This window comes from Erpetoichthys calabaricus, chromosome 13 (assembly GCF_900747795.2).
Source record: "Erpetoichthys calabaricus chromosome 13, fErpCal1.3, whole genome shotgun sequence".
Lineage (NCBI taxonomy): Eukaryota > Metazoa > Chordata > Cladistia > Polypteriformes > Polypteridae > Erpetoichthys > Erpetoichthys calabaricus.
This window is the reverse complement of record NC_041406.2, coordinates 146224698-146251652: the sequence shown is the minus strand read 5'-3', so window position 1 is coordinate 146251652 and position 26955 is coordinate 146224698. Positions and strand designations below refer to the sequence as shown.

The 26955-nt window shown below is 52.3% G+C and overlaps 1 protein-coding gene across 4 annotated transcripts in view; it reads left to right on the top strand.

Moving 5' to 3' along the window:
• Positions 1-278: 278 nt before the first annotated feature.
• The window catches only part of oxr1a (oxidation resistance 1a), a 144045-nt gene continuing 117368 nt past the window's right edge, over positions 279-26955 (top strand). For all 4 annotated transcript variants that reach the window (XM_028790932.2, XM_028790930.2, XM_028790931.2 and 1 more), the window contains exons 1-3: positions 279-551; positions 6832-6911; positions 16808-17007. In XM_028790932.2, coding sequence (XP_028646765.2) covers positions 6895-6911; positions 16808-17007 — 217 coding nt within the window. In that variant the 5' untranslated portion in view covers positions 279-551; positions 6832-6894. The remainder of the gene's footprint in view (positions 552-6831; positions 6912-16807; positions 17008-26955) is intronic.

Genomic DNA, 26955 nt, shown 5'->3' with positions numbered 1-26955 from the left:
ACTCGTTTGTTTTAGTCAGATGGAGGGGCTCCGGTGGTCCACCGACTCACTCCGAGTCCCAGCAGCCCCGGCCCCCGCTGCGACTCTTCCACGCTCAGGGGCCGGTAGGGTGGCGGGGCTGAACTGGCATCCCAACGCGCCGGGCACACGCGAGCCGCGCCGCCGGCGGCGAGGTGTTGTGTAAACAGGTGAGCCCCGCCCACAGGCGCGCGCCTCTTCCGCTCGGCTCATTTGCATATCATCTTCTCCCGCAGCCGATCCTTTGCTCGCTCGTTCGTTCGCTCGCTAGTGCCGGTCGGGGGGCGGCGGGGCTCGGAGGGACGGCGCTGGAGCTGGCGCTTTGGTTCAATCCGCTCCTCCCCCGCCTGCGCCGGTCCTCTTGGTAGTTTCTATTTTAAGAAGGTCAAATTACTGAGCACGTCGGTCTTGTGCACACACGGCGCTACCGAGCCGACTGAGGGACGCCTGCCGATGACTTGAATACGAAGCCTCTGAGCCGGCAGCGCCGCGATCGGGACGCGCTGTGACGGGAGCCGCCGCCAGCACTAACGGTAGGTCCCATTGTCTTCATCCCCTATTGGCGGGCTGGGATCCAGAGGCGCCGGCTGCTCTCCTTCCTTGCGCCGGGCTGGGCTCGCTGGTGGCGATCGCCAAGGGATGCGAACTCCGCCTGGCGGCGCCCGCCTCAACGCCAAGGACGCCGGCAAACTTGCTTTTCATCGTCGCCGCTTTGCCGAGGCACATTGTGACGGGCGAGGGGATCGAATGACACGGCGGCTCATCTGCTGCAGCGTCTTGTCTCTCCACTGTCCTCCTGTGAGGTGCGGTGACACCTGAGCGCCTGGCGCGTCCTGTGGGCGAGCGCCGCCGCTATGGCAGCCCAATGCACGTGCAGGGTGCCAGGCGAGCCCCCGGGGGCAACTGGGGAGGATGTCAGCGCGGTGGCTTGGGTGGGCATGGCGATGAGGACTGTGGGCTTGGCGCAAAGCCCTCTGTGTTAAGAGTGAGAGATGGCGCCGCGGACAGGAGATGGCGTGAGATGATCAAAAATACAGAAAAGAAAAGAGAAAGAAAGAAAGAAAGAAAGAAAGAAAGAAAGATAACGCAGCAAGTGCCAAACTGTGCCAAAGCGCGCGGAGAAACTGGCAGGTGAGCTGACATGGCAGACCGAACTGAAAAAAAATCCTCTTTTAGATAGTGCCTCAGCCATCTGCATATCCGTCTGTGTTATTATATAGCGCCTTTCACATCTGTAGATCTGTCTGTTACATAGCACCTTTTACATGTCTACCTGTGTTATATAGCGCCTTTCACATCTGTGTGTTATATAGCACCTTTTACATGTCTACCTGTGTTATATAGCGCCTTTCACATCTGTATATGTCTAATATAGTGCCTTTCACGTCTGTATCTGTATTATATAGCGCCTTTCACATCTGTATATCTGTCTTATATAGCACCTTTTACATGTCTACCTGTGTTATATAGCGCCTTTCATATTTGTGTGTTATATAGCACCTTTTACATGTCTACCTGTTATATAGCGCCTTTCACATCTGTATATCTGTCTTATATAGCACCTTTTACATGTCTACCTGTTATATAGCGCCTTTCACATCTGTATATTTGTCTGTTATATAGCATCTTACCCATCTGTATATCTGTCTGTTACATCGCACCTTTTACATGTCCACCTGTGTTATATAGCGCCTTTCACATCTGTAGATCTGCGTTATGTAGCACCTTTCACATCTGTCTGCCTGTGTTATATAGCGCCTTTCACATCTGTATATCTGTCTTATATAGTACCTTTCACATCTGTATCTGTGTTATATAGCGCCTTTCACATCTGTATATTTGTGTTATATAGCACCTTACCCATCTGTATATCTGTCTGTTACATAGCACCTTTTACATGTCTACCTGTGTTATATAGCGCCTTACCCATCTGTATATCTGTCTGTTACATAGCACCTTTTACATGTCTACCTGTGTTATATAGCACCTTTCACATCTGTATATGTCTTATATAGTGCCTTTCACGTCTGTATCTGTGTTATATAATGCCTTTTACATCTGTAGATCTGTCTTATATAGTGCCTTTCACATCTGTATATCTGTCTGTTATATAGCACCTTACCCATCTGTAGATCTGTGTGTTATACAGTGCCTTTCACGTCTGTCCGTCCACTTTGGCTTTCATGAAGTGCCTGTTCTCGTTTTTTGTGGCTCAGATGTCCTTTGAATTGACGTCCGGTGTTGGAAATCAGCCATTTAGGATGCTGGGCTGCCTGTATGGCTTTACTGGGCTCTGGTGTCCTGTCCAGGGTGGGTTTCTGCTTTGCTCCAGGCAGGTGTGACATATTTGTAGCTTTGTGGTTCTGTCTGTTGGGCTGTAGGGGACTGTGCCAAGTTGGGTGGGCTGGCACTGGGGTTGCTGGTTTGCCTGCCATCAGCCAGCACGTGATGTGAGATCACCGAGGGTGACGCGTGGCCTGGTGAGCCAGACTTGGCGTGGCCTCCTTGCCATTACCTTGCCATCTGCAGCACAGCCGCCACTCGAGGGTCCCCTGTGAGGTGACCTTCTTGACCAAGTGTGGACTGTCTGGAGTGTGAAGTCTGTTTACTGAAAGTGTAGAGCAATGAAGACAAGGCACTGAGAGGGCACGGTCGTCCTGATGATGAAGAGCGAGACCCGCACAGTCAGGCTGAGGCGCCATGTGAAGGAAGCGTCGGCCCGGCGTCTGCTGTCAGATCTTTCTTAATTTTACCAATTAGCTCCACGGCTGGCAAGTCGAGGGCACCTTCGGGAGGCTTCCAAGTGGCCCACTGGGAGACGTAACCCGCCAAACAGGCCCATCCATCCTGCTTGAGCTTTATGGGGATGAATGGAAACTGCCAGAAGAGATGGCCTCGGTGACGGGCGCAAGTGCCCTCTGCAAACGAGACGGATTTTTATGGAGCGTGAAGGCGGCTTGGTGGGAATAAAGCAAGGAGTCGCGCCGACAGACTTGAGAGCTGCGGCCGTTCAGCTCCATTGGTGACCACGGGGTCTGCCTCCACAGATTGGTTCAAGTCCAGCGGGCACCAGCACAGTCAGGGCACACGGGCCCAGATCGCCAAAAATGTGCGTCTTTGGCATGAAGACGGGACGGTGGAGGCGCACCCTACAGGGAGAACATGCACTGCAGGCCGGGTTGTGATGCCAGATGCCCATCACGCACTTGAAGAACTCAAATCAAGGCCCAGATGCCACAGGAGGACACAGAAGGCTTTATGTGCAGGTGCTTTGACACATGACGGCTGGCACGGGGCTGGACTTGTCACGGCTGATGACCCCTACCTGTAACTGGTGCCTCCGTCCCCCATGATGCTGGCTTGGGCTCGATGGACTGTCCATCTGTCCTTCTGCAGTTCAGCCAGGTGCCCAGTTCCAATATGGGCACTCTGCAATACACCTTGGCAGAGGCGAGCCTTAGTCCTTCTGGCAAGATCCCCTAAATGACACCCCCTGTAACCAGCGGGGAGAGCCACATCTGCATGTGCCCGATAGAGAACTGCTTCTGATAAGAGGCGGACGTGGCAGTGCCAGTCCCAGTGACTGAGTTCACGACTTCCCTGTGACACAATTGAGAGGAAGCGTTACCCAGGGCTCAAGTCTAAGATCAGGACCGATGACATCTAGAAAATGGCTGCGCCAGCAGGAGGAGAAGAAAAACGGCGAAGGCGTCGTGAGCGCTGATCAAGATGGCAGTTGGAATTACGAGGAGCGAAACGAATGGCATCCACATCGGCCTTCAGCCTGGACTGGCATGTGGAGGCCACTGCTGCCCTTTTTGTGTTTGTGGATAACGGCATACGAGAAAATGACGCCAACAAAAGGACAAAGTGAGACTGGCAACAGGAAGACGAATAACCTGCGCCATCAAATCCAAAGGGCAACGAGAGGCGAGAAGTTCAAACCCGCTAAACGACTCCTCGGCCATCACATGTAGACGTTCTGATAGGGCGACATGCACGTGTGCCAGTCCCTCTGGTAGTACGATGTCTGCTTTGCCAGTTAGGCAGCCATCTCAGTCCAGTCCTCCATGGTGGGACTGTGAGGAGTTGGCGTGGGCTCCAATGTGCCCGAGCGTGTCCTCGGATGGGCTCACCAGAGCTGCTGGGTTTGGCTTTGCCTCCCTGTGAACCTGGACTATGAGGAGTGGACAGATGGACACTAGAAGATGTTCACATGGTGACTGGCGTGATAAACTGGCACGGAGTAATGGCGGGCAGAAGGAGGTGCTCAGCATTGGCTGCCTGGTACACTGCATGCACATGGAAGCCAACCACTGGTGTGCATTTGGATTTGTTTAAAAAAAGTCTTTTCACCTCTGGCCACTAGAGGGCGACATTTCAATTTGGGCGCGAGAGAGCTGAGCTGGGCGTCTGCTGGCGGGCACTAGAGGGCGAGACTGGACAGTCTGTGGCCAGCGAAGGTGGAGTGGGATGGCCTGCCTGGACTGAGAAGAAGGCCAGAGAGATTGTGAGATGCTGGGGCAGCAGTGGGACGAGCTGCAAGATTTCAGTGGGCCCAATCGCCTTCGGGTCCTCCACGGCCCCCTCTGTGGTCCTCTTTGCTTTATTTGTCTCAACAAGAAGCAAACAACTGGAAGAAAATGCTGCCTCCAGCCACTGATCTGGAGTCCATCGCTGCGCTCAAAGGTTTACGGTGACTGGCACCTCACCTGTGACCTTACACCCCCGAGATTCACCAAGTCGGCCCCAGGATGTTCGGTGATGCCAGCAGCGTGGCACGAGTCTGCGAAGAGAGAGACCCTCGAGGACACTGAGGCTGTTCACAGAAATCTCCTTCAAGTCGGTGGTGATGTCCCCACTCATCACTAATCACAGGCTGGCAAAGACGGCGACTTTCAGATTCCTCATGGCTGAGTGCCCATCGTCGGCCTACCCGAGTTGTCAAGCCACATGCCCGCTTGCTCGTCTCGATGCACACACTGAATGTTTACCGTGGTGCGAGAGCAGACATGGCGGTCCGCATAAGGAGATGGAGAGGGGGACTGGAGTGGGGTGACAAGAACAAGCGGACTGCAGGAACATTAAGATTTGACAGGACAGCCCTCCACAGCGAGATGCAAATGCATCATGAAAGGCGGGTACAAGGAGGGCACAAGGAGAGACAAAAAGCTTCAGAGCTACAGCTGCTTGAACTCGCATCTCTCCGGTGGGGGTCTCGTCCACAGCGCTCACCATCCATTTTTCAGACCCTTCTGTCTGCCCGATGAGCGGTCACCCACCCACCTCCCGACTCTGCCCCTCAGAAGTGACCCAGGCCTCCGAATCCCCCTTGGGATCAGGGGTGGCCTGCATTGGCCTTAAATGACTGGCTGTCTAAGGCAGCTTTTTGTCAGCAGGGCCCAATAGGTGTGCCCTCTAGCAGCCAGAATGTCCTGCCACCCTTGGCATGTTTTCTTTCTCGCTCTCTCACGGACAGGGACCCCTATACTCACAGAAGGTCAACTGCCCCCAAGTGTCCCTACTGTTCCCACATTGGCATAAGCAGGGGCTGTCAGCATGGCACTCACATTTTATCCTGGAAGCTGCCTTCCTAGGCACTGTACCAGCTTGGTGATGCCTCTGCCTCGTCAACCCTTTGCCAGCTGTGTGCCACTACCTCATATCTGTCCAGTTCAGAATCCTGCTGCTAGCACCATTGCCTGTTCAGATCTGGCAACACATGGCATCCTCACTCAATCGGTGGTTGGCGCTGTGGCCTGCTCATTCTCTAAGCCTTTGCTGGGGGAGTCCAGCTTCATCTTAAAGGGGCTTAAACTCTGTGCCAACAGAAGCCATAGCAGAGCATGGGGCAGGTGCCCTAGAGACTGAGGGTCTGCTGGCCCTGAACATCAGATTAAAACGGTGAAGTAAACTGGCATGCTGTGTCTGGAACAGAAACCACCATCTGTCCTTCCATTTTCTCCCTCATCATCACAAGGAGTCTTGGCAGCTCTTCGGGCCATTGGTGGAAGCAGGCCTGGGTCACATGGCATGTGTCTGCTCTTACAGGTTTTGGATTGGCAGCAGGACTTCTCTTCTACCTGCTGTCTACCGCTGGCCCCTCCTATTTGTGTCACAGGCCCCACCCAGTCCTTCCTTTTTTTACCCTGAATGTGTGCATGAGGCTCCGCCCCTTCCTTCCTGTTTCGAGATTTGCCTCTGGCCCCTCCCATCCTTGCTTTTGCTTATTGTTTACTTTGTCCCGCCTCTCCCTGTAAGGCTCCACCCCCTGTCCTTTGTTATGCCAGCCTACGGCGGGGAAGTCACCAGTGCACTTGACACATGGACAAAGTGCCGGAATGCCCAGGTGGAGGTGGGCAGGGCTGAGGTGTCCATCGCTCTGACCATTGCTGGCTTTGTCATTCTTGGCCCACCGTGGACCCCCAGAAGTTTCTGTTCCTCTTTGATGCTGCTGAGGTTGGGTTTCCCTTTGGCCAGTGACAGCATTAGTAGACGGACTCTGGGAGGACCCCTTCATGTCCTTTGTTTAACTGATCCGCACTTGTGTGCCCTCCGTGTCGTTTGTGTTGCTTCAAAGCGATCTGAGCCCGTGGGCAGCGTGGGGCGCTGTATGCAAATAAACAGAATTGTGGGAGGAAAAGTGGACTCTGGGCCCCTCTGAGACTGCCGTGTCAGCGAGGCTCCAATTTTGCCTTCCAGTCTGTGAAGCCACCAAAAACGAGAAGATAAAAGAGGAAGCTCGTCTCGGTGGTCTGCCTGGGCCGCTGAGATAAGGCCTGACCCGTTGTGTCACCTTTTTGTCTTTTGTAGAGCCTCAAAGCCGGAGACGTCCCACAGAAGAAGCATCCGGAGGAGAGGGGAGCCGCTGCCACCATGTTCAGTTCAAAGAGGTCAGTGCTGTGGTGTGGTCACGCCGGGGGGCACTGGACAGGTTTGGGGGGCCCGCCGTGGTTGGCTCTGCCTGGTCTGCTTTGAGCTTCTTTCTTCCTTTGATTTTTAATTTTTCTTGGGCATTAAAAATTATTGAAATGAACCGACTGCTATGTCATGAAGTGCACCCGCCTTATTCTCGGACTGGCATTAAATGAGGGGGCATTCTGGCATTCCTTTTTTTCATATCCTGCCCTGTTCTTCACCTTTTCTTTGTCTACTTTGTCCTCCGTGACTTTGCCCTTCTGGTGTGGCTCGAGGGCGCCCCCTACCATTCGCTTGTGACTCCATGCCAGTTTAACGGTGGCTCACACAGTGGCCCACACTCCTTGGCTTGTCTTTTGGCCCTCTGTGCCTGCCTTTATGATACTCGTCTTGGAGGCCAGCGCACCCTTGCCACTGCGAGCTGACCATCTCCATCAACGTGACTGGGCTCGATGGCGCGTGTTGATGTGTGCGCAGCTCATCCCTGAGGCCATCACTGAGCTCCTCACAAGATGAAATCTGAAAGATGGCACAGGCTCGCCCGCGAGGGATTTCATTTGATGCTGTGATGTGGAGATCCTGGGGTGGCACAAAGAACAGCTGCAGTCTTTGTGGCCATCCTTAATTGGGCAGCACATCCCAGTGGCGACCACCACAGCAGCATCAGGCAGGGGTCACAGTTGGGTGCCTTGGCCGCTCCCAGTGAGAGCTGAGACAGGACATGTAAGACGGGCACCAGGGCACTGAGGTGTTGGTGGCACTGAGCTTGCCGTCTCTTTGTTGTGCCACACTTATGGTGACAGCAGGTGTCTGTGTCTGACGTTGTCAAATGCTGGGGGTGTTGGGGGGGTCTCTGGGTGTCCCTCTGTTGCTCACTTTGGCTTTTTATTTGGTCCTTCCGTGATGTGCCCAGTGGGTCATTAATGATGTGAGAGTCCTGCCATTTCATGAATGCTGTTGGTGGATCTTGACCCAAAGAAGCCCCTCTGATACCTGCTGATAAACCCGCTGCGTGTGAGACGCCATTACTGACTGTCATTGGGTGAAGAAGACCCCTCGGTCAGATCACCTACCACCATCTTGGACTTGAACTGATTTCTGACTCACTCGGTAACGAGCTATAGGGACGTGAACAAAAGGGTGGCATTACGGCCCACGGACCATGGATGCCAGCATGTGAGACCCCAGTGGGCCTTAGCCTGCCCTGGACATTGGCCACTCTGCAGGATTGGCGTGAGGGGCCTGACCTGCTGATCAGTGTGCCTAGTCGAGTCAAGAAGGTCGTAATATTCAGGCGCTCCCCTTTGTGTTGATGTGTGCCAACCCTGATATGACACCCTAATGTGTCCCCAGCGTCACCAGGGAGTGTCCAGTTGAGTTTGATGTCCTGTAAACACAAATTGTACAAGCGATGAGGAGGCTCGGAAAGGGCAAGCAGAGCCATCGGTGACACGTGGCCACGCCATGGCGCATCACTGCAGAGACAGCGGGTATTCTGTGGGCAGACAGTAGCGTTAAAGGCCTGAGCTCGGTTGCTGTTGAGGCTGTGCAGAGTAAAACGATGCGTGCTGAGGAGTCTGAACACGTGCATTTAGTTATTAACGCCTGGTCTGGCGCTGTGAGAGGTGACGTGGCGGCCCACCGAGGGTCCTGAAGGAGCTGATTGGAGATGACGGGCCCAGCAAAGGCTGGAACTGAAGGCAAACTCGGCCAAAACCCAAAAAGTTCTCAGCTCATACATTTTGGATTTACTTAAACAATTCAACCAGAGATATGACGGATGTGCCAGTCTGTGGCACTGAAGTGGCCCACTGGTCACAAATGGCTGGGGACTGGAATGGACTGGCTCCCACTTTCTGTCCCAGGCTACCACTCAGCTCCTTACAACATGAATGGGACCCGGGTTCACCTCCTGGCACCCTGAGTGGCCACAGGGAGATGGCTTCACCTCAGGTGCATTGACGCCCCCAAATTCACATGCCCTGTGTCCCGGCCGGGGTGAGTGTGCCCTCTGACGGACCCGTCACTTTGTTTTTTTTCTGCGTGTTTATCCTGAGCACCACAGTTTCAGGCAGAGAGTAGCAAATGTGAAGACGTGCAGAGAAAGCGCTTGAAGCCGTCTAGACGAGCTGCCGCCGCCAACACGCGCCCACCGCTATTTTTATTTGATTTCATTCCACTGTGACCTTTTAAGAGACGTGCACTGTCCCCGCCACCGCGACGTTCCGTTTGATTCATTAAGTGGCGTGAAGAGAGCCTTGGGGGCGGAGCCTCATGTCAGTCACGTTTGATGAGCTGCGGCGCCCCCTGCCTGCTGCACTGTCAGCTGCTATGGCGCCTTGAGGGCTCATTCAGACGTCCTCAGCTCTCCCTCCATGTTCCAAGTCCACTTACTCCGTTTGGGGTCACAGGGAGACGCATCGAGTGGTCCGTCAGCGTCTGGGGCACTGGACTTGAAAGTCAGGGGACAGAGGACACATGCATGGGGCCGGTCAGAGGTGACCGTGACGAGTCTGGAGCTGAATGGCCATTAATGCTGTGGCCTTCCACACTGTGCCAGCGTGCCGTCGTGGAGCGGCCGTCAGGTAAGGAGGACCCTTTGTGAAAGAGGCGCCATCCAAATCGATTGACAACGTCAAACAGTGTGGTGCACATTTTAACATTTCAGTCAGCCTGTATATAGCGCCTTTCACAGCGCACTCGAGTACAGAGTGACACACAACTGCGGCTCTCATTGATTATGCTGTGTTGTGCGCACTGAGTGCCCTTGGTTTCAATGCCCCCCTTACCCCGTTATCAATAGTGAGCTCACCTGCTGTCCTCACCTTGCCTACGTTAGTTTTAAACGAGCGGCAGATCACGTTATTTATGGAGTAGATGATGCCAAGGCATCCCCTGGGCACACGTGCACAATCCATAGCAGGCAGGCTGGCTGGTTTCTTTCACATTGAATGGGGGCTTGTCACTACAGGGTGGCACAGAGGGTAGTGTCAGTGTAAAGCCCTGGTGCATGGCAGAGCAGGGAAGCAGGGGCAGATGTCACATGCCATCACAGCTCAGATGATGTCCATAACCTGAGGGTCTCCAGCTGGCAACTGGTGGGCAGCGCCCAGCTGCGACAGCACAGAATGAGCTCCTGGTGTGTGACGGTGCTTCTCGTGTCCTCAGCTGTAGGCGAGGATGAACCGGGAGGCGCCACCAATGGGCACAGCCACCATGTGGCACTTGAGTCATGTGACTCCTTGTGACAAAGACTCCATTTGAAAGTGGATTTGCAAGGGTGGCCGGCTGGCAGGGACGGGGCCAAGTGGTGCCAAGCAGGGTTTGGAGCGTAGTCACATCTTCTTCACTCAGCTTGCTGCTGTCTTCAGCTGGCTGGACTGTCATGTCTGCCGCTCATCTTTTAAACACCCCTCAGTGGACGGGATGCACGTGTGCCAGTGGCTCTCCGCCCGCCGCTGCCCATCTTGCTGCCTGAGTGCTTTGTGAATATTTTTAGACGCCCATTAAAGCCTTTGATTGGCTTTGTTTGTTTTACTCCCCCCTGAAATCCTTGCGGGCAACGACCTGAAAATAAAAAATGTCTGCCTGTGAAGACGGAGGGCAACGGGAAGAGACTGGCGCACAGTGAGCGGACCCCTCAGGCCCCCCCCACTGTCCGCCACGTCCACACGACTCAGGAGAAGAAATAAGAACTGAGAACTCCAAAACTCGCCGACAGAAACGGCACCAGAGTACAGCTGAGCATTTCAGCAGGAAGTGACAAGAATGACACGGGAATGTGACCCGGTACAGGACAGCAGCAAGGGGACCGAGACCGACACCAAATGTCAAGTGGCGCAAGTCAAGGAGTCAAGAAAGTGGAGGCAAACGAAGAGGGCGACCTTTAACCCGTCTCGGGTAACAACAGGTACCCAATGAACCAAACAAATGGTCCTAAAGCAAACAATGTAGCCAGGACTTCACGTCACATCTTCAGAAACCTTCAGAGGCAGAAGAAGGGGCTCCAAGTAGGCACCCTGCCTCTCATCTCCTGAGGCAAAGGTCCTGCCCACTTACCCCCCGGCCCCTCGCCATTTGTTGACAGGGGTCACTTCCGGCCCACTGGGTTGACCGCCAGGCTGCTCTGATCGCAGTTGTGATTCCCTGGGGTCCTCCTCCTAGCGAGCGCTTTATATTCCTAGTCATGCTGGTGTGCAGCACCATGTATGTATGGACTGGTGGGGTGGGCTTTGGCACCCCATGTCCCAGATAACGGACTGATTGGTGGTAGCAGTGGGATTGCTGGGGGGATGAGAAAGCCAGGAATAGCAAAGGCTGGCGGCTCTGCTGCATTCCATACCGCTGGGGCGTCGTTGTTGGAGTTGCGCCGGATCTCCTTACGCTCGCTAATGGCGGTGTAACCCTGATACGCAGATGGCAGAGGCCGACCGCTCGATAACTTGTGAATATTTGATTTAGCCAGGACACAGCCGGCGCCCCCTGGGACTGGCACGGATGTCTCCGTGAACAACTGCAATGCAGGCGAGGACGACCCAATGGCGGGAGACGAGACGTGAAGGAGCCGCCGCTCCAGGAGGTCCCACCCGGCCCTTTGCTCGCTCGTCCTTTTTAATTTACTCCGCTCAGGACACAAAATTGCTTTTCTCTGCCTCACTTGGGGAGTCTGCTGACTTGACATTTTCGATTTGTCCGTTCTGAGGTCCATTCCCTGTCCTCGGATGGCTGGATTTACAGAGCACCTTTCTAGCGCTCAAGTCCAGGTCCACAGGGCAGTGGGGGTCCAGGGGTCGAGGGAATTGCACACATTGAACCTGTGACCGTGTGGCTCACTGCCTAACAGCACTTGTCTGACAAAGGAGGGGAGACGACTTGGCCCACCTGCTGCTTGTTCAGCCAGCTCGCTTGTCACCCACTCTTGTCCCGGTCCAGCTTCTGTCTACTCGAGTCCCAGGGCTATTCAGGAATCCCACAATCCTTTGCTCTGCTGTTTTTATGTCCCTCCGTGTCGATGTGCATATTAAACAGTTGAGGACCCTCTTGTATACTTCCAAGAATTTGGGGGGTGCCCAGTCAGCACTGATGGGTTTCAGGTGTTCTAGTTAATGGTGACAGGCTCTTAAAGTTGTGCCCATCATGCTCTTAAGTCCTCGGCCGTGCCGTTGGCATCCGGTCCTGTTGCCTGTATGATGTCAGCAATGTAGAGATGTGTGTGTGAGAGCGAAGACCTCGAGACGGGCACTCTCTGTGTCACAAAGAAACGGGCAGGGACAAACATAGGAAAGAGGAGGGGCTGTGGGAGGGGCAAGTGCAGGTAAATGGAGGAGATGGGGTGAAGTCAAATACAGGGCACGGGAGGGGCAAAGCACAGGCAAATGGCAGAATGTTGGCAAAAAGAGGGGCGTGGCTAGGGGTGGAGCGCCATCCTCGTAAGATTCAAGCCTGTTGACCACATTCACACAGTCAGCTGATGGACTCCTGTGCCCTGCCTGCGTTCACAAGTTGTGTCGACTGCTGTGTACCTGACCACCTGTACAGCAGGCACAGAAAGGGCACCACCAGGAGGGACAAACCACCGATAAAAAGTGGATGTTGTGCCCAGTCTGCACTCCTCTGAGTGACACAAGTGAGTGGACAGGCTGTTGCACAGTCCGTCATGTTTAAAAGTCCCCATCACCTGCCAGGTGTAAGGTTAAAAGCTCAGTGTCTATAGGCTGTTCAGGGGCTCAAGTCACCCCCCCTTGCTTATCCCGACCCTTTTCTCTTCCTTTTCGCAGACCCCTCAGCTCCACCGTCTCTCCTCCAGCTCAGCAGGCCACTGCCGGGCCCCTCATTTAATTTGGGCTAGAGCTCCACCTTGTGGCTCATGGCATCCCTGGACCTGTGACGCCTGCCGTCTGCTGACACTGTGCGCCCTCTGTTGTCCTGGGGGTACATGACATGCTTCTGCCCAACCAACCCACACACACACACTACCCCCTAGTGGTGTCCTCACTCACTGATTTCTGGAGGACCCGGCCCTCTCCCTCACTCCGCTGTGTCCTTCACAGCAGTTCAGTTCTCAAACCTCCCATCATCTCTGGGGTCTTCCTGCCACACTCTCTGCCATCCCACGTTCCTTCTTCCTCCACTCCCAGTCATTTCTTGCTTTCGTTTTACTTCTGTTGATGTTGTTCTCTGCGGACCTGGTGGTCCCCAGTTGGAGGTCCTTAAGTACCCTCCTGTCCGTCATTGCCCACCCAAATCCTCAGCCACAGCCCTGGTAATTCAGGCTGGGATCGAGCGGCTCGGGTTTGGCTGGAGGACTTGCACCCACGTCTCTGTGGACCCCGGCTGACTTTTGTAGCCTGACAAGTGCAGTGCTGATACGCCGAGAGGGGTCCTGAATATTTAACGATGTCTAATATTTTAAACAGACTTCCTTCTGTAATCCATTAAACTTTTATCATTTGTAACACTACACGCTATGAAATGTGGGCTTTGAAATATTTCATGAGACAGACGTGGAGGAAATCCTGGCTTGTTGCTCACTCAGGGAAACAGCCAGTGCACGGATGGCTCTCGGACGTCCACACGCGGGACCCTCAGCGAAGACCCGAGGAAGGGCTGTGGTGTCGTCTTGGAGTTACAGGACCACCAACCTGGTGCGGCGCAAGTAGACACCCGCCATGGACGTAGTGGGCAGCCTTAACCGAATGTAATCAGGCCAGCCGAGTCCGGGTGTTTCATGAACGAGGATGTCGGAGCAACAAGGATTAAAAGAAAAAGGAAAACCCGAAGCAAACGCGCGCAAGTCTGAGGACAAGAAGCAGGAGCCAAAGATGAGGGGCGACACACACGGCGTGGGGGCCAATTGGTGGACTACACTGGACAGACTGGCCGGGGGCGATGAACAGAATTCAATAAGGAGAAGAAATGTCACTGAGCATAAGGAGACTGGCAAATCGAAAATTAAAATACAAAAGAAGGCCGCACAGCAAAAGCCTCGGCCACCGGCTGGGGTTCAACGGACACCCTGTCAGCTGATCATCTGTAGCCCCTCGGGGGACTTGACATAAAAGGGCAAAGGAGAAAGAAGAACCAACAAAAGGAGTGAATCAGAAAGTCAACGAACAGAAGGCCATCAGCACGGCCATATTTGTTCTGCTATGCTAAGAAAGAAACTGGCAGACTGAACGGTGAGACGGACCACGAGATCTGCACAGAACAAGCGTCCGGGAAGGGAAGTTCTAAAGACAACCACCAAAGACTCTCCATCGCCACCATCTTCTATAGGCAGGGAGCCAAGTTGCACTGCATTACGTGAGTCACGTGACCCAAACAGGCTCAGCGGCTCTAAATAAATGAGCGACGGCCGTGCGGAAACGCACAAAATGGCAGCAAACACGGAATGAAATGGAGGTGTAGGAATGTGTTGGACACGTGACGGTAAAATACTGTGACACCATTCATGAACAAGATCAGCACAACAAATTCTAAAGCACAAACGGTAAAACAATGAAACCAAAATGAGCGAAGGAGCCTCAGAGAAGCCATCTTGACGTGTCACTGCCACCCATCCGCCCCACAGACGGACACGTCAGACAGGCAGCTCGACTGGCTCGTGCTTCAGGGTTTCCCATCTGATGAATGAGCCCAAAGGAAAGGGGGCTGCAAAGGCAGGAAAGGACTGCTGGGAGTGCGCCAACTCCATGGTGTCCAATTTGGTAAAACGATGGGGACTCAGTTAATTGGTGGCTTTGGCTGCTGCTCAAAGTCAAAGGTGGGCACAAGCGCCCATTACAGCTGGCCAGAGCGAGCAGCTCGCTGACTTAGGGGTGAGGAATTTGTAGTTCTGGACGGCTCTGATCACTGAAGTCCATGGATGTGGAGCCTCCTGGGTGTCTCGCACGTGCTTGAGGTTTATCACCGTCAACTGCCCCTTCTCTTGGCGTGTTTGTGGTCCGAAGATGATGATGACGTTAGGGGATGACTGGCACTACGTCTGCACGCTGCTTGTTTACCTCACCTGCCCAAGCTGTGCCTTCCAAGTCATGAGACTCCTCAGCTTGATGTCGTCGTTTTGATTTTTGAGGTTTTCGTACGTCCACAGTTTAGATTTGTCTTTTCCCTTTTATTTTCTGTTTATTCACTCCTTATCGTCCAGGGATTATTCCTGCCTTGTCCAGTGCTTCCTCCGCTCGGCTCCAGCTGCCCTGTGGTCCTGCCCAGGATTGGTGGCGATGGAGAGTCATTGTTCCAATTGATGTTTTGTTTATTCTCACAGGCTCCGGGCACTTTGTGTGTTTTTGCATGTTGCTGGTTGTCAGTCCTGTGGCGTGACAGTCACCTGACATATGATGTCACGATGGCGGCGGTGTGTGTGTCGTTGTTGCTCTTTTTTGTTTTAGATCTTCTGGTTTGTTTCATGTTCAGTTTGACGTTGTTAGGATTTTGGTTCATTTGCTGTACAAACCTTTGTTTTCGCTCCTTTTGTATCAAATGTTGAAATATGAAAGGAGGTTTGCTTTGTTACGGCGGGCCTGACGTTTTTATGGTTTTCCTCTCCCAGTTCTCATTTTGTACCTTTTATTTGTGGGGCCTGTGCAGGCCGTGATGCCTGCTTCTGGATTTGGGGTGAAGCTGAGGCCTGCGATACTTCTGGAGGTTCTGAGACCCCAGCAGATCCCGAAGCGCCCGTGTGGGGCCCCTGGGTGCTCACTTTGATGGCCGCCCTTGTTATTATTTCATTTCTTTCAGGACCAGGTTGTGGCCTTACTTTTTCTGCCCATTTCTGACATCTTGATGGATGAGTCCTGTCTCCTCATTTCTCTTGTGTGCCACAGACAGGAGTCTGAGCTGTTCATCTCGCCCTGTCCTTGAACCTCGTGATAAATGAGGAGCTTGCTGATTACCGGCAGCCTGATTCAGTCATCACTTCACAGAGGTGCTCATGATGGTCAGCATTACTCGGAATAAGCAGCCGCCATCCCAAAACCAGCCATCAATATGAAAACGCCTGGCAGTGGGAAATCTGAATTACAGCGAGTGGTCCAAAAAGGCATCTCTGGAGGCATGTCAGAAAATCCCAGAAAGACGACGCGTCAACATGTATGGCTGCGACACCTGGGGCCGAAAAGTTGTTGAACACATGGGAGCACGGGGTCCTCTCTGAAATGTATGGGCCATGTAGGAGGGCAGAGTGTGGAGGATCCAGAGGAACGGTGGGCACTACAGGCTGATTGATGAGTCGTCATATGAAGGTGAAGAAGCTGAGCTAAATGAGCAAGATGGCAGGGGAGTGACATCTTTGAGAAATATGGTTGGGCACCGGCCATCGAACCCAGCAATCCCCAGAGCTCAGTGTTTAGAAACCAAAATTCAAACTTCGATTTCCGACAGTCACATGAAATTCATGAACATCTGAAACCACCGATTCCTGACTTCATCTGTCCTTCCATTCTTAGTACCCACTCTGCCCAAATTTTTTTTTTTTGTGGCCTCTCTGGAGTGCCAGTCAGTGGCCGGGCACATCCCTGCCCACTTAAGTTGTCTGATGTAGAAGTTGGTCATGAGTGCTCGGGCGGGGCTGTAACCTCCTTGGCCGTAGTGGCCCACCATCCTTGACATTTACTGTCTCAGTGCACGGTGGGCCTGACTGTCAGGTGACATGGTTGACACTCCTTTAGTAGTGAGTGACCCAAAGGGTCCGATGAAGAGAAATGTGCTCAGACAGGCTGCAGTGGGTCCAAGCCTTGACCCCTTGACCTGTCCTGTACAGTGGTCCTCGGCCCATGTGGCTCATGCCTGGATGTGACGAGGTGTCTGAAGATGACTTCAAGGGTCCAGTCGTGTGCCACAGCAGTGTAACCATTTGTGTTTTCTCTTTTAGACTCAAGAAGAAATCCCAGTCGGTAGACATCACTGCCCAAGGATACACGGGTCCCCTAGTGCCCGAGGCACATGCGTCACAAATCAACAAGCCACCGCCTGTCGTCAAGACAACCACATCAGAGGAAGAGGAAAACAACGCAGCAAATTCCCAACGACGCAATCCACGGCGCAGCGACTTGAAGAGATACTACACGATAGGTAAAGACCACCAGCCGTCCGTTTGTCTTTCTGTCAGTCTTTGGAGCCACCTGCTGCCCTCTTGGTGTTTTCTGCCTTTTGTTGCCCTGGCAGTGTGGTGCCCATTCACACAGATGGACCCCAAAGCCTCAGTGAGGCCGGCTATGTAGAGTCGCCATAGTGTTGCTGTGTCAGGTGTAGGGTGGATGGCCTCGGGAATGGCAGCTTCACCCCGATAGGAAGGGGCTGAGATGGCAGAAATCAGGGGCAGCCATCCAGTGTCAGGGCCACAGGGAGCTGCGGGAACATGCGATACAAACCCTCGACAGGGTGCCAGTCCATTACTCTGTCTGTCCTAGCCAGGCCAGCGTACCCAACACGTGCCCATCACAGCACAGTTTACCTACCCCCAGTGCCGTCTTTGTCCCTACTGGCGACTCACACGAGTGACTGTGTGGCACTGGCATCCCACCCAGGGTGGGTTCCTATGTTGACAGTAGGTAGACAGATGGCCATTGAAATCAAATGATTGGAAGTGTCACTCCAGAAGTGACTGTGACCTTGGCCATCCAGTTGAGACCACAGCGCCGCGGCTTGTGCCCCCACAGCTTGTGTTTTGTGGTGACCAGGCAACAGTTGGTGCCATTTCTTATTTTCATATTCTTGGGTTTGTGATTTGCTTTATTTTTTGTGCATTTCTAACCATTTTTGAATTTAAGGCCATAGTTTTGATGTTTTGTTCGTTGTTAAGATAGTGGCAGCCACATTGTTTACTGGTTCCAAGCCTGTTGTTGTCATGTGACGTATTACATCATCAGAAAGTGCTCATTCAGTGGAAGTATCAGGGCCGTCCTTTGGGTGGAGTTGGGAGCCCCCTACTGGCCGGCTGCAGGGTCACTTGTCTGTCATGCATGTGGACTCACGTGGAAATGCCTGTGGGTGGAAGTAGCCAAACCACAGCGGTGACTCAGATGAAGGACACCATCATCACGCGAGTAATAGGAATGAAAAATGGCCGTGTGTCTAAAGACTGCATTAACCACAGGAAACATGTCGGATTGGATGATGTGTGGCCTCTGATTAGCATATCACTGTTATGAACTTCACTCCTGAACCAAAGGCCACGACTGGCGGAACTCGGCCCACGCCCAAATATTTGTAAAGTTTTAAAACTCCACCCCCTGCACAAACACTATGATAGGCAGAAGCTAATGAAGCTCCACCCCTACACTTGACGGTGATAGGCAGAACTGGGACCCGCCCACATATTAGGCGCCATATACTTCCATTGACCTCGTTATTTGGGTTCTTCTTCTTGGCTGATTTTGAGGGCCGGCGTAGTTGACCTTTATACTTGTTGTTTCTCCACTGTGCCTTAATAAATTACCTCCTCACATTAAGACCACCCAGTCACTGTCTCAGCGCCCGATACACAGGCTAGTCCAGCATCACTGACTGACTGGTGGCCTGGTTAGTACCTCCTTTGCATCGTGCCAGGACAGCCCAGAGTTCCCACCTCCTTGTAATGAAACATGCAGAAGGAATTCAGAAATCCCACCAAGGTATTTCGGGGACCACTTATTTCTCATTGTCCACCATGTGAGCCGCTGCACTGGACGGTGGCCTCCTCGGGGTGCCACTTTTTCAAAAAATATATTCTGTTTACTCACAGATGAATTTGCAAAGCCCAGAAACTGCTGAAGACGGCTCCTCCTGTGTGCTTTAAATGCCGAGGACGTGCGCCATGCAGCGAGACCCCCACTATTGATCCTCAGTTATTTACAGCCTCGGCCAGTGCACGGCTATTTCATCTTTGCCATCAATTAGCTGCAGGGGGTTTCATTCCGAGGTCTTTTTAGAGGTGGCGTGGTCACTAAATCACATGGGAGGTGACATCAGGAGACTGGATGGGGAGGTGAGGGCCGGTGGATGAAGTCCAAGTGATTTGTTAAGCCTGATCTGGCAGGAGATGCGAGCAGAGATTGCTCAGGAGACCACCATGACCAGCTGCCTAATCTGCTCAGACCCAACACCGGGCGTAAACACAACCTGAGCCAGGTGGCATTCCTGAGATAAAAGACGTGTTTGGAGCAGGATGGCAAATTAGTGGCAGCACTTTGGGGAGGTGTGCACTACAGAAAGGCGCTATATACAACAGCTCAGCTCTTTCTGAGAAACAGAAACCTGTCTGAGGTGAATGGTGCTTTATACAATGGGCCAGCACTTGCTAAGGGCCTTGGGATGGTGCTTATTGTGGAAAGGCGCTATATAGTTAGCCATCCTCGATGGTCGTCTGCAAGGCTATGTTGCATTGCCCCCTCCTTTGTCACCCTGACCGCTCTCAACTGGAACTAGACAAGGAGCGCGCGGCCCAAAGCGCGTGACAGGTGATGAAGTGGGAACAATCGAGAGCCGGAAATGCGGTGGTGATAAGCGCTGTGGTCGCCCAGTCTTCTCTGATGTGTAAATGGAGATATGGCGGGCCGGTGACTTCCTGAGTATCTGTCAGATCACGATGTGCAGGAGCCGGCGGGTTACTTTATTGATTTCCTTTCCGACTTCCTTAATAACTTTATTCATTGATTGTCACTTACCGTGGCCGCCTGTCCTCATCATGCAAGGCTCGCCGCACTCACGGCTGCCCGTAATCGCATTACGTGGATCTCATCTCAAACCGGACATGAAAATGAACTTGTGAGGCGCTGGAATGAGAGTTCATTAATGGGGCGCTCGTCAAACGGCACAGATCAAAGCAGACACCCTAACAGCGGGTAGTTCTGCCACTTGTACCCAGGCTGTGGTGCTCATCCGTCCCGATTCCTGTGTGCCCCGTCCGTGGTGATGGTGAAGGGCACACAGGAATCCCACATGTCTAGCGATTGAATAACTGAGGCTGCCCCCAATCTCTCCTACCTTGGTGACACTCCATTACATGACTTTCCTGCATTCACAGTGGCACTTGGTTACCTGCAGTGCTCATGTGTTTAAATGTTGAGGGTCCCAATGTGGGCCATGCAGACATATGCCACACCATGACACTGACTGCACTGTTGACCCCCCACATTGAGGGGGGCCTTGTCAGTCCAGGTTGACCAGGACAGGAGGCACCTGCCAAACCCAAACTACATGGACCTGTGCTTTTCCTGGCACCACTTGGCTTGATGTTGCCCCCTAAGAGCACCTGGACATGATTGTCTCAAGACCTCTGTTTAGCAACTGCAAGGAAAAGCTTGTTGTCATTCGTTTTCCTTCCTCATACCCGCTAAGTTAAAAGTCCAAAGCCTCATTTACCACGTGAGCAGCAGCCCCATAGAATACGGCGTGTACGGCCACCATAGGACCACTTACAGTCGGCCAATGAGAGAAAAGCTGTGTGACGATTCAGGACCCTGGACAGCACTGATGGTTTACAGGCAGAGAAGTGCTGGCCAACTTTCTATAATAGAGAGATCAATATAGTGGTCTTCAGGAGTCAGTATGGCCATGTGTGCATAGGAGAGACGTGCTGATCACCACACGACACGCTGCCACTCCCCAGTGCCAGGAATAGTTGTAGGTAGATATGAAAGGCGCTATATGATACAGCAGTCAAGGTATAATAGTGTTATGGGCTCAGCACTGTCAAGTGTGATGAACAAGTGACACCCAGACATGGTGTGCACAATAAGGAGATTTGATATCAGGCACATTACTTGTCTAGACTGGCATGAAAGGCACTATACAGAACCCTAAGACCACCACAGATGGGGAGGCAGATCTTTCTTTATATACCTTCTCCTGTCTCAGAGAAGTCGCCCTTTAGAATATTGACCTGTGCCGATTTCCTAATCCCGGCCTACGCGGAGAGCTGCTGCAGCCATCGATGATCTTGTTATCTCGTTTACTGCTTGACCTTCTCTTGAGGTGGTGTCAGGTCTCCGCCAATCAGAAGTCAGCTCATTAGATGAGGCGTAAAAACAGAAACCCCACCAGTGGTTACGAGACCCTCATGTGGAGTCGCACAAAGGGAGCTGGCAGAGGTCTACAGAAGAGGGCAGCCATAAACACAAAACTACAAGGAGCACCGGAGTGACAGCCAACAGGGGAGACAGAAGACCGGCTGTAGGTGGACAAAGGCAGGAATGAACAGAGAGGCCAAAGGCCACATCTCACCTTCAGGGATGATCACAGAACAGGAGCATTAAGAGTGGCCTGCCAGCTTCTGGTGAGCAAGTGACCCACAATGGCCCATTTATCAGGAACACAACTGACAGCTGGGACTCGTGGATTGTGTGTGCATGTTCAAGGAAGAGACTGAAGGTTTACAGAGTTTGAACGTAGCGTGGCACACTGGCATGGAGAGGGCCTATAAAGAAGAAGTCACATGAAAACAGACATTCAAAGAAGGGGCCAACAGAGGTGGGCACGACTTGTGTAGAGCCAGTGACGAGCGACCAATGGGGTGCAGACCGGAATGAAGGACCGGTTATCTCATACCAGCAGAGTCAGGGTGGTGGTGGTGCTGTGATGGTGCCCCTCTGGTGTGAGCCGGGCGACGTCAGAATAGTCATCCCAGCCAATCAGACGCTTCCTTTGTTGTCAACAGCATCCATAGATTAATGGACCTTCTCAGCAGATTATGCCCCACAGTAATGGGGGAGGTGGGGCTAGGGGGTCCTGAAATGACACAAGAGACAAAAACCTGAGATTGACACAACACAGGAAACCCCAGCTTCACCTGATCACACTGAACGGGGCCACCCATCAGATGTGTTGCAGTGTCCCATCCCGAGTCGAGGGCCACCCCAGGCAGAGTGCTCACTGAGCCCCTGCTGTTTGGTGGCACTACCAGTGTGTATGACAAGTGGAGGAGGGTCCTGCCCTTCAACCCTCTACTCTACAAGCAAAGGGCCAGTTCAGCTGAGGTCAGGGGTGTGACTTTGGATTTGAACAAATGTCCTTGGACTTCCAAAACTGGCCAACACAGATACACCAGCCTGCCTGTGAGGGGCCAGTAGAGCAGCGGAATCGCTCTTCAAACTGGTGAGGTGTCCTATCCAGAAGGTGCCGCCCCGCTAACCCTCACATACCCTTACAGGTGACAGTCGAGGATGGCTAAAGTGTGACAGAAAAAGCCACCCTTGGGATTCAGCAGCCGGTGCGGTGCACGGTTGTCTTTGGCTTGCGCACTTTGCTCATTTCAGATTAATGAATGAATTTAAACTGTGAAGCTGCTTTCTGATTCACTTCTTGTAATGAATTAATAAGGAGGCGTTGTTCCACCCAGCGACGCTTGATGAAATTTGCCAGCAGCTCCGTCAGTGAGCTGGTATGGGAGACCAAATGCAAATGCAGCCTGAGCTCCGCATGGAGACACTGACAGAAGCTGCCTGCTCGCTCTCTTTTCTATCTGCCTGATATAGCGCCTTTCATGTCTTTTGTTGTAAAATTTCTTTCATCCCGATAAAGCACCCTTCACATGTTTCATACGGGTTCTTTCTTTCTTTAATTCTAAATTTATATTTGACTCGTTTCTCTTCACATCTCTGATCTTCTTGTTCCTTAGTAATCCATGAGTTACTAAGGAGGGGGCGCCAGTAAGAAAGTAAGTAATCCATCCATAAATCCAGAAAGAAACCTGGATGGGCCTTAAAGAGTTCTGGGTGGTATCAGGTGGCTCCACTGATAAAGGACTTTTACAATATGAAGGAATTAATAACAAACAACAAAGGAGACAAAATAACATAAAGACACATCAGCCAGGAAAGACCCCCTCATTGTGCAGTATGACTCGCACCCTGGTCCTAGGAATTTGGACTTCTTCAGTTGGCTGCCTCACCTGACAGTGACGACAATGGCTGTGTTGAGCCTGCAGCTTGACTCTCATTAGGTCAGACAGGTGACATGAAAGCCATTAAAGGAGAATAAAATGTCCATACAACAAGAGTGCACAGTGGCCGATAACCTGGGAGGGTACAATTAAAACAAAAAGGCGCAACGATGGAGTCAAAGGCTGTCACTGAGAGGACACTGGTTGGTGGGATGGCAGGAAGCAGCCTCCAGGGGCAGACAGGCGGCAGTGTCTGCCATGTGCACAGCTGCAGGACATGCATGGCAGCTGGAGTGGCCCTGCTGGGCTTCTTGGGAGCCACTGGAAGGTGCGTCTCTTGTTTTAAGGAAGTGCCGCCCGACTCAGAAGTGCTTCCTGGGCACAATGTGGTGGCAGCAGTAGTACTCCCAGCTCAGGTATAGATAAAGGAAGCTGCCCCACCCGACTCAGGTAGTCGGAGTTAAAGAATTGTACCTGCGCTGCTTAAAAAAACAGTCATCTGAACCCAGGACTCGTGTCTGTTACGCCCCCTACAGGTCACAAGGGAAAAGGCCGGCAAAAAAGGCCATGGCATAGCGAAATACAGTGGAGGTACAAGAACTGAGGTTCAAAAATAGAAAGGACCAAACTATGAGATTCTGAGGCGTTGTGGGGGCCAAGGGCAGGGTCCATCAGGACAGGTGAGCTCACTCTGTCAGCAGCTAACAGTAGGTGTGACTGTGCCCAGGGTAGTGTGAGTGGCTAAAAGCAGGATGGGACTGGATACATAAACTCACTCCATCAGCAGGTGTGCCAAAGGGTGGGATTGGCTTTTTTTTCTTATCTATCATCGGTCTGTGCAGTGATGAGATGAATTGTTTCGATTCACTCCAGGTGTCTGATCATGAAGGGCTGAGACAATCCGTTCTCTGCAGTATCTTCCTCTGGCACAAAAGGGCAGGGAGCCCACCACAGGGCCAGCAAATGATAACAGTGGTCACATTAATGAGCTTTGGGCATATCAGTCATTGTGATGATTGCCTGCTGAAGTGACCCAAGGTCAGTACACAACTACAAACGAGTGCCCACCGTTACGTGGTGGTGCTTCATTGTTAATTAAGTGTTCATCCATTTCCCTCTACTGCCCCCACTTTTGGGTTCGGAGGATGACATAGGGTGTCGTCCAGACAGGGACACATAGTTCACTAGTGACTGCTGACCATTTCTAAATAAGAGCTGAGGAAAGGCCCCTGAGAGTGAGGGTCCGAGTCTCAATGTGTGCAGCTGGGATTCAGTGAACGTCGAGAGTTAAAAGAGCCGTGTGAAATGCCCACAATTAGTGAACGCGGCAGGAAGCGGGGGGCCGGCTTGTGTTATTTTTGTGCTGCTGTTGCCATTAGCGTATGTGGATTGACGCGCAAGCCGCTCTTCCGCTCTGCCTTTATTTTTTCCAAGTCAGTAATTTCCAGTTTTGTTCTCCTCAGCTTGGCTTTGTTTGTGCACTGATTGTTCTACAGCAGATTTAACCTTGGTGTCATTCCATGATCTTTACGGTAACTGAAAGGTGCCGCTGGCGTGTCTGCTCGGGTCACCCCTTGTGAGTACTCAAGTGCCTTTCCGTCATTTTCTGTCACAAAGCATGCTGGTTTTGAGGATGTCCCACTTTTTTATTTGGGGGGATTGTAAAAGTCACCTGTGAAAACAAAGTCATGGAGGTCGGCACACATCCTTCCATACATTCACAATCAATCCTTACTTATCCAGCTGGGGGCCTGAGCTGACCCCAGCAGCATCGGGCACAAGGTGCTGCCAATCCCTGCACAAGACAGCAGTGGTGACATGACAGATGGATGTGCGAGATGTCCCTCCCCCTTTATGGTCACAACAACAGAGCTTATCAGTTTAGTAATTGACTTCCAGCTCACCTGCACAGCTGGCATGATGTCCATCACATAATGGTGTGGAGTCGTGCCCACCCATCTGTCCACTGTCCACTCTTCTTAGTTCAATGGGCCAGAGCCCAACATGGCTGCTTCACAGAGTTTGGTCCTCACTGCATTTTAAAAAATTGGGCATCGCCAGGATGACACAGGACTAAACAAAGTCTTATGGCTGACCTTCAAGAGAGACACAAGGAGGACATGTAAAGTAATTTTCAGGGTGCCAACTTGCAGTGGACAGGCAGACATCCCAGAAGAACTTCTCTGGGAAGTGGGCAGTGATGATGGGCAAAATATCCCGAAGACCTCCTGGCCAGCAGGTGGCCACACACAGTCCTTAGCTGGCACCAAGAAGTCCATTTACAGGAGGAGTTTCTTTAACTGAACCACTAGGGGGCAGCATACAGTTGTGACTTTAAGGGCTACAGAAAGACTCAGTGGTGCCACAAGAGGGAGCTCTTGTCCATCTTTGAACTCCCTTGGGTGCTACACGTAACAATAAGCTGGACACTTTTTGCATCTAATTGGCATCATTGAGGGTATGGAGGGCACCCCCCCCCCGTTGCAACATAATTAACAAATGTCCATCAGTTTGCTGAAAAGCTGCTGTATGAAGAAGGCCCCTTCTGATAGTATGTGCCACCCCAAGAGATGACAGATATGCTAGCAAACTCAAGATGGGGACTGAAGCCGTGTCCTTTGGTGTCCAATACCTTAACCACTGGGCCACAGGGGTCACCTGCATGGAAACGAGTGGTGGGGATGCTCCTTGCGCCAGGTGTTTCCTTGGTTGACGATGACAACTTTATCACTGTGTTTGTCTCAGAGTCACGGGTGCAGCTGACATTGCAGACAATGCAGGCTTCTCACAGAAAAGATTGTGTAGTTATTTTTAATTTGTAGAAACACAGGCCTGCGATGGCTGCCCCTCTTTTCTGACTTGTTTTAGGTGGCGTGCACTGCAAAGTGGGGTGAGCAGCAGATGGGCTCTCTAGTCATAGCTGCAGAGATACACATCATCCAATACTCAAAGTCCCAGTCCTGGCCACCATCTGCCCATCTTAGTCATACCCATTGGGTCAAAAACCTAGGTCATGATTGGCTCACTTGGCCTACACCACTCTGTTTAGGGTGCCCCTCAGGCTCCAATGTTAGAACGGGCTGAGAAGGTGACCCTCTGGATGAATGTCTTTGTTGAAGCTGCGGCTTGGCCTGCACCTGTGACTTAAGAGGACGCAAAACTGCGCCAGGGTGACCTTTGATTTTTTGCCACCTGCAGTTTCCATCTGCCTGGAAGACACAAAGTAGATAATTGAAGTGTTAATAATTAGAGCCTGTGCAGATCGTTTAACGAGGCTCTGCTGAGATGAGTGACCGGGCTTTGGTGACAAATGATGGCCTTTCGGTGCATGTCACCAGCCCCCTGGCTGAAGTGATGAGCCCAAAGTGCCCACGTGTGAGTGGTGGAATGAGGACAGTGTGGCCTCTGAATATCCCAATGTATGTCATAAGAGTGTGGCTAATGTGCTGGGCCAGGATTCAATCAGTGTCCCACTAACCCCTTAAGTCCAACTCACGTGTGACTGGGGTCAGTGAGATGCCAAATGTGTCTCTCGATGGTCTCTCTCCGTCTTGCCAGTGGAGGCGGTCAATGCAGTTTTTAAGCCAGGAGGCAGCACTGAGTAGGGTCATGGCACTGACCTGCCAGTCACGCAAGATGAGACGAAGACACGGACACGGGGGGCTGAAGGGGGTCTGTTAAAATGAAGGTGCTTTATGCCCCCATCACACTGGCCTTCACTTAAATTACCTTAGCAAGTCGTGGGTGGTGTGTCCGTCGTGTAGTGTGACAATGCGAGTGACTCAATTCACAACAGAGTTGACTACCAGCAAGTGTGCGAGGGACACGGATCCAGAAAGAACAAAAGTAATGGAGGCTCAAAAATGAAGGGGTGTGCTAGACCTCCCAGAATGCTAGTTGGTGTCGCACATGTAATGGCGCTCGGTGTCTCGTCTTTGTCGTTCGGCAAAAAAAATGGTGACCGGCTGCCAAAAGTGAAGCCTTGTGACCAGGCAACCAGAAGTCTGTTGTCTTGGGTGAGTCATGTGGTCCGGCCTCCCCTGTGATCCTTCATGCCTTTGGCAGCTGAAGACCACCCTAGTGCCAGCTTAAGATCTGCAATCACCTTTAGGATAGGGGAGGAAAACTGCAGCACCTGGAGAAACAGCAGGATAGACACA